General features: G+C 29.1%; 1 protein-coding gene across 1 annotated transcript in view; it reads left to right on the forward strand.

The window, feature by feature from the left end:
- The first annotated feature begins 6,704 nt into the window (after window positions 1-6,704).
- The window catches only part of LOC105125565 (vacuolar protein-sorting-associated protein 33 homolog), a 7,268-nt gene continuing 6,035 nt past the window's right edge, over window positions 6,705-7,937 (forward strand). Inside the window, exons 1-5 of the mRNA XM_011026082.1 lie at window positions 6,705-6,844; window positions 6,956-6,995; window positions 7,201-7,281; window positions 7,409-7,603; window positions 7,709-7,819. Of these exons, the coding sequence (XP_011024384.1) occupies window positions 6,792-6,844; window positions 6,956-6,995; window positions 7,201-7,281; window positions 7,409-7,603; window positions 7,709-7,819 (480 nt within the window). The 5' untranslated portion in view covers window positions 6,705-6,791. The remainder of the gene's footprint in view (window positions 6,845-6,955; window positions 6,996-7,200; window positions 7,282-7,408; window positions 7,604-7,708; window positions 7,820-7,937) is intronic.

The raw sequence follows: 7,937 nt of genomic DNA on the forward strand, positions 1-7,937 counted from the left end.
AAAAAAATAAATATACAAAATTTTTTAAAGTGTTTTTTACACAAGGAAAAAACATATGGATATAATTTGAAAAACTTATGTATACACTAATTAAATAATCCAATAACCATGGTGTAAAGTAATAAAAAAGAAAATCATCAATAATAAATAAAAATGAAATTGAAAAAATTGAGAAAATCAAGAAAAAATGAAAATAAAGATATCTAACATAGCAATATAGGTAATTTATCATATTATATTTAATGAATTTCTCAATCAAAATAAATTTATAATAGAAAAACATATAAAATTTGTAATAGACACCGACACACATTAAATTTATTAAAAAATAATTTTTTTAAAAAAATAAAAGGCTACACATATAAAAAAATCTTATAATTTTTTTAATTTATATAAAATTAAAAAAAACCATTGATGAATCATACTCACCTCTCTAAAAATTAAACACATCTAATATTATTTAAAAATAATCATAATTTAATTAAAACATAAACCCAAAATTTATTTGAAAAAATATATATTAATAATGTTGTTATTTTTTAAAAAACTAAAGAAAAAAGCAAATCAAGCGTTTTTGGGTTTGGTAATTCAAGTCCAGCGCCTGACCCGATAAAACAATGGCCCACGCGGGAGCCTACAAGGCCACGTCTAAGTGTAAACCTTTATTTTAAAAAAAAATTTAATGGGGCAAATGATTATTTCAAAAAAACATGATACGTCACTTGGGAAATCCAGAATTCAACCATTACGGTAGCCGAAAAAACAAAGCTTTTTATTTTATCCACCACAAACTCTATTTTCAACCTATTTTTTAGTCAAAACACCTAGAAAAAACATTTTAGAAACCTTATTAAACTAATTCATGACCATCAAAAGCCAACAAACTATCACAAAACTCAAAATTCAACCTAAAAAAAGTCTTCCTATACTCAAATATATTGTTTTAGGTGTTTTCAAGGTAAACAGACACCTAAACATAAACCCCTCATTATGTAAAATTGTTTGACATAAAAATCAATCATTTTGATGCCCATAATCTTTCTCAATAATCATTTTCTTTCTCTAAATCGAAATCTGATAACTTTATCTTTCTCCTTTCAACAAAAAATGACTAAAAAGGATAAAAATAAAATTAGGTATCAAAATGTATTGTCTTCAAATTTAAGGGACCGATCATCTAATATCTAAAAAAATATAAAGGATTAAAATGAATGTTTCAATGAAACTTTCAACTTGCCCCTTGTGTTACCCAAAATTCTCACTTCAGTTCCTTAGCTTTCAATTCAACCCTTCCTTTTAAACAAATATGCAATTGAAAGCTAATTTGAGCTTAAAAAGGCTAATTCGTGTAAAATAAAAGTTCTAGGGTCAAAATGAAAATCACCAAAAAAAAATACAATACTCCAATCCACGGTGAATTATGAAAGAGTGAACAATATTTTATGCATAGTAAAAAGGCCAGGCCTTTTAGTTTTTGTTGTAATACAATCTTAATCTAAGAAAATTTAAAAACTCAATTGACCCAAAGCGGTCACACCCTCCTAATAAATAAAAAATAAGCATGGATTAAATTGTTTAGTTTATCATGGCAAAATCATACATGTGTGCGTGTTATAACGTTTGTGTGTGTGTGTAAAGATTCCATCAAGCATAATGAGTATAAATCAAATTACAATTGATATCAAAATAAAGTTTTAACATGCATACTAGTTAAATAATATATCTATGTTTAAAATTAAATATATTTACATGTTGAAGTACTTTAAATAATGAAGTTTGTTGTTATTAATGATGAATTATTTATCTTTGGAACTTTATTGCTCCATTTTTTATTCAAATATTGTTTGCAATAAAACTTTTAAGATTTCAATAACAATATCTTAGTTTAGAAGCACATCTAAACAAGATTTTTGAACCAATATGGATGCATTAGATAACCTTTCAGACAAATAGATATAAGCTTTAGATTTCAGATGGATAAACAAAATTGAAAAATAAGGGAAAAAACACTAAAAATTGAGGTGATAAATATAATGTAAAATGAATAAAAACATTCTTTTGAACTCCTTTTCCATCCTCTTTTTATGAGTTATTTCAAAAGTTGAAGAATTAATCATGGTATTAACCAAAATTAGTTTTGCATTATTGACTTTTAGTTGACCACTATAAATCCACAATAAAACTTGAGCATTATAATCATGAAATAAATATCTTTTGAGTTGAAAAAACCTATCAAAGTTACGTTGAAAGCATGCTGAAAATACTAATCAGATTCTTTATTTTGAGGGTGTTTAGGAGTGTGATTGTTGTTGTTTTTTAAAGTATTTTTCACACGAAAATGCATCAAAATAATATTTATTTTTTATTTTTAAAAAAAATTATTTTTGATATCAGCGCATCAAAATGATTTAAAAATACTAAAAAATATATTAATTTCAAGTAAAAAAATAATTTTTTTTTTTTTAGGGAATGCGTTCCCAAACGCTTCCTTCATAGGTTAGACAAAATAGTGGTATGGGTTAGAAAAAAATAATTCTTCATGAACCAAATTCAAGTCCAAATCTAAGTTGATAAAAAATTCTTTTACGGGCCAAAAAATTATTTTACAATGAACTCAGACTTAAAACCATGCTCAGGCTTGAGACGGGCTAGCACACACTTGATTTTAAGCTTAAAACTCACTTTACTTGGACCATCTCCCATTTAAAAACCCGGATGCCTTTTAGGTCCATTCTAAACTTTTAAACTATTCATTATATGAACAACATTTAAGTTTTGTTTTATTTCAGTGTATGATAGAGTTCTTTAAAGGATTTTGGTTTTACCAAAAATTGTTAGTCTAGGGTTATTTAAAATCAATTTCACATCCACACATAATTTATTTAAAGTATGTTAATGTTCTATGTTAAAAAGTGTATATTGAAGATCAGGTTCCAACAAAGTTTTGAACCTAGAAGCGAGGGAACCTCGCTTTTAATATGACATCAAATGTGTTAATTAACCATGTTATTTGAATAATTTTTCAACACCTCCATCAACAATAGTTATACCGCAATAGCAAACTATGACAACACCACTTATGTTTCATTTGACAATGAGGTTGCATTATACGGTGTAACCTATGTTTCTCAATGAAAAATATCATTTTAGTGCTTTTCATTGAAAAAACAAGGTTGCATTGCAGGTACAATCTCAATACCAAACGAGTACTTAGTGTGTGTTTAATACTGTGATAGTTTTTGTGATTATGGTTTGAAAGTGCTGGTTTTTTAAAACAACTATTAATTATAGTTTTTTTTTAAACAAGAATTTTAAAAGAGGGTTTTAGTGAAACCATGCAAAAATTTAATGTATATTAATTAATTAAACACTTTCAAATTTATGGCCAAAACTAAACACAAAATATACTATTATATCATAAGAAGCCTTATCTTTCCCATATATAGATAGCCCTAGAAAAAAAATTTAAATTCTCTTAATGAGCTCATTCAGCGAGTTGCATGATAAGGAGGTGATAAGAGATAATAATGATGGTGGTGCCATGACAATAATATCTTAAAGATCAAGGTTGAGATGATGAGTGGAGGTTGAAGGGATATGACAAGGTTGTCAAATTAGGCCAATGCTCAGGATGAAGGTTTATTAATTAATATTAAAGCAATAATATTCTAATTTATTTTAAAAAATAAATTGATGTTTTTTCTAAAAAATAACTAAAAAAGAGTTTTTAAAATTAATTTAGTTAGGTCTCATATAGGTTTAATGGTATCAACTAAATTGAATTTTTGAGGTTGGATGAGTGTTTATTTGGAACTCTAATAAATTACTTGTAAAAATAAAGGCACCGTAGTCATTTAAGCAAGGAAATGATAATAAGAGTGTGCAAATAACTATTTTCTAATGCAGGTGAATTACGAATTTAGACTTGTTTTTCATTTTTTTAAATCTATTTGTGTTCTTTTTATTTAATTTCTCAATTAATCCATGTGTTTTCGATTACTCCTTGCATTGTCATTTTGAATGTTATCAGCAGTCTGGAATTCTTGAAATTGCCAATTCACGACTCTGAATGAGAATGACTCAGTTATAATTAAAGAAAAAAACATCTCTTGATATATCTTAAAATTGATTTAGAGTAGTCTTAATTGTAAAACCTTAATGGAAGGCAACGATACTATGATATGTTGGTTGTCTTGCAACTACAAATCTATACCTGTCATCCACATTGCTTGTTAAACAGTGAAATGATAAATTATATATGGTATTTTAATACTAATTAAAAACCTAGTTAACCTGACTGCTTAATTTGGAGTCCTATCAACTAAGATATAGATAGGTATAGGGGTTTATTTTTATTAAAACAATTAAAATTATTTCAAAAAAATTTAAACTGACCTGTATAGCTACTCATATTAAGGCTAATCACGTCAAAACTAAACCTTCAAATCTATTATTTAAATAAAAAAATTAAAAAATCAAAATTCTTGATATCATTTTAATTTCTTTTAAAAAATTTAGTGTCACCTCAAATCTGGTTTTGTAATTATGTACTAGAATTATCTTAATAAAATAAGGACATGAAGGTCATAGTTTTGAGTTTTTTTTAAAATAATTTATGAATTTCTGTGAGCTCGAGCAGGTACAAACTTGACACTTGCACCCAAAAAAAACAAAAAAAACATGTAACAAACAAGAAAAACGAGCATTACCCTTTAATTTCCTCGAATGATGTATCAAAATTGCCGAAGCATGGAATAAAAAAAATACGAGAAGGGCTTTTGGTAAAATTGAATACCTTCGTCTTCAGAGATCAGGATGTGGGTGCACCCTCCCTGTAAAAAAGAGAAGGAAGGAGCGGATAAAAACAGCGAAAAGAGCCACCATAAGCTCGTGACCCGCCCCTCACAATTGAATGAGCGAACGCACCTCTTCACGCCTCGTGGCAGCGTTATTCCGTGATGGTGGCAATCTTTTTCCTACGTGCTGTGCCTGTGCTGGTCCCTGGTTTCTTGGAAAAAGTGATCAGGTCAAAACGGAACTTTTCATGGCAACCGTGGTCATGAAGGAGATAAGGACCTGTTTGGCAGAAGGATCCTGCAAAAATCCCAGTCAACTAATCAACCTCAAGTAAAACAATAAACAAAGATAGCTTATCCGATTGACGTTGATGATGTGCACATCCAGTGATATTTTAATCACGGTGCGTGTGTTTAATGGATTATATAATCTTGTTTTAAACATTTTGTGTGCATCCTTGACGTGTCCCTGGAAAATGCATCCATGTAAAAACTTTTAGATTAAATCGTATAAAACGCCCTTTGAATTATTTTTTTTTCTTTTTTCGAATTCAAGTATAAATTGTTCTAATCGACACCCCTTTTATTATATTTTATCTAATTTAATTGTTCAATGTCTCCTGCGAATTACATGTTTTCTTTTAAAAATATAAAAAAGTCATAAAAAATAATAAAGAGTCAATTTAGTGACAGCAATAATTCTATCATGTCGTGAATAGTTTTTTTCTTTTCATGGTATCAATGGGGTTACTTTTTAAATTATTGTAATTTTTTTTATGGTAGTTTGATATTATAGTAAAACATGTGAGACTCATATATTATTTAATAGGACAAACGATGAAATGTGATGGGAAATATGTCAATAAAAAATCATATAATTTAGGGATTGAAATAAATAAATAAAAATCAAAATAACCCATGTTTTAATGATTGTTTGTGATAGATTGACATTCCATGCACGTAAACAGTTTTAATAAATTTATTTTTAATATTAACACATCAAAATAATAAAAAAATAGTAAAAAGTAATTGATTTTTTGAAATTTTAATAAAAAATAAATTCAATTCCAAGCAGACAATAAACTCAAGATATGAACTGTAACTATATACAAAATAGTTAACCAAATAATTTTTTCTACATTTTTACACATAAAAAAAAAACAAAAATCTTCTCTGAGTACACGTGATGTTAATGCAGTGCATGACGTTAACAAGCGGAGCGCAAGGCATCTCACTTACTCTCGAACCTCTCATTACAAACGAAAACTAGCACGGACATTGTATCTAGAACATAAAAAAGGATGTTTTGTTATCTGGACACTGATAAGCGAGAACAATTCAGTTATTATATTTTAAAGACTTTTTATTGTTTTTTAATTAAAATAGAATGCAATCTCTAATGAAGATACAAACTCTTAGTACAACTACAGCTACATCACATGCATATTACACCCTTATAAATAAAAAGGAATTAAATAGATCGGTTCAATTTGATTTTATATTTGTTAACATTGAATAAGCTTGATTTAAATTATTTTTTTACACTTAATGAGCCTTTTTTATAATCAGCAAGTGGGTTTTAAATTTATTTTAACTAAAATTGTCCAATAAATTTTAAAACCCGCTGGATTCCATTATTTTTCAATTAATTTTTTAAATATTATAAATAATTTAATTATTTTATCAACATAAGGAACACCAGGCCAAAAAATCAACATAAGGCTTCTATGTTGCGCAGATTCTTCATGGATGTCTAATCTCTCTGAATCGAAACAGGCCACAGTGCAGTTACCCAAGTCCATTTCACCAGTAGAGCCCAAAAACAGAGTCCAAGATCTTTTAGCTTTCGAGTCAAGCAACCGACCTAGTCCAAGAATAAAAACGTTAAGCCCACAATCATATCCTCTCCTCTCCTCCCCCCAGTTTTCCTGTCGGAGATACAGAAGCCGAAGAGATATTTTACTCTCGGCGCACTCAATTATATATTTATAAAAAATGTCTCAAATTCCTAACTTAGACAACTCTCCTCTCAATTTAAAATCCATCAGGTTAGCAGTGATCGTCGTTTAGCTAATTATTCTTAATCATTATAATTGATCCTTTATTCTGTTTTTTTTTTTTAATCTAGAAATCAAGATTTCCAATTCTTTTTTTTTCAGGGAACAATCTCAGAGAGAGCTCGTTAACATCCTCAATAACGTAAGTTCTCTGTTTTTCACCAAAAAACAAGAGAAAATGCAAATTCTCAAGCTCCTTGTAGATCAGTTGCTTCAGTTTAACGGAGTTTTGGAATTCTCTGTACATTGTGGATCATTGCTATTCAGATTCTAGCTAGGGTTCTGAATTTTGAGAAATCTGATGTTTAATTGAATTCTAATTTTGATTTTGATTGCGAGTTTAATAGATTCGAGGAAAGAAGTGTTTGGTGATTGATCCAAAGCTTAGCGGATCACTGTCGTTGATCATCAAATCAACAATTCTTAAGGTAAAAAAAATTAATCCAACCTGTAATTCTTTAGTGAGTTTTGTTAGCTCGATGGATTGTAATTGTGTAGCTTAATTGCTGATTTTAGAAATTCTGTTGTTGTTGATTGGTAATGGGGAACACACAGGAAAATGGGGCTGATTTGCGGCATCTTTCAGCTGAACCAGTTGACATTGATTGTGCTAAAGTGGTTTACCTTGTTCGTTCAGAGTTTAGTTTGATGAGATTCATATGTTCACATATTCATAATGATACGTCTAAAGGACTTCAGAGGGAGTACTACGTTTATTTTGTACCTAGGCGTGAGGTTGTTTGTGAGAAGGTATGGTTTCAGTGGTAGTTCATATGTTGGCACCATTTGCATTATGAATTGTTATCTCATGTACGTTCCTGTTCAGGGTTGTAAAGAGTGTATTTGGTAACCCAGGTACTCGAGGAGGAGAAGGTTCATGACCTGGTGACCATTGGGGAGTACCCATTATACATGGTTCCATTGGACGAGGATGTACTATCATTTGAACTTGACTTAGCTAACAAAGTATGGCCATTGATTTTTGTTCTCTCCAAAAAAATTTTTGGATATTCTTTTTGTTTATCCTTATCCTTATTATCTTTATTTTATCAAGCATGGCAGGAATGCCAAGTTGCCGGGACTA

This window comes from Populus euphratica, unplaced genomic scaffold, assembly GCF_000495115.2.
Source record: "Populus euphratica unplaced genomic scaffold, PopEup_1.0 scaffold22.1, whole genome shotgun sequence".
Lineage (NCBI taxonomy): Eukaryota > Viridiplantae > Streptophyta > Magnoliopsida > Malpighiales > Salicaceae > Populus > Populus euphratica.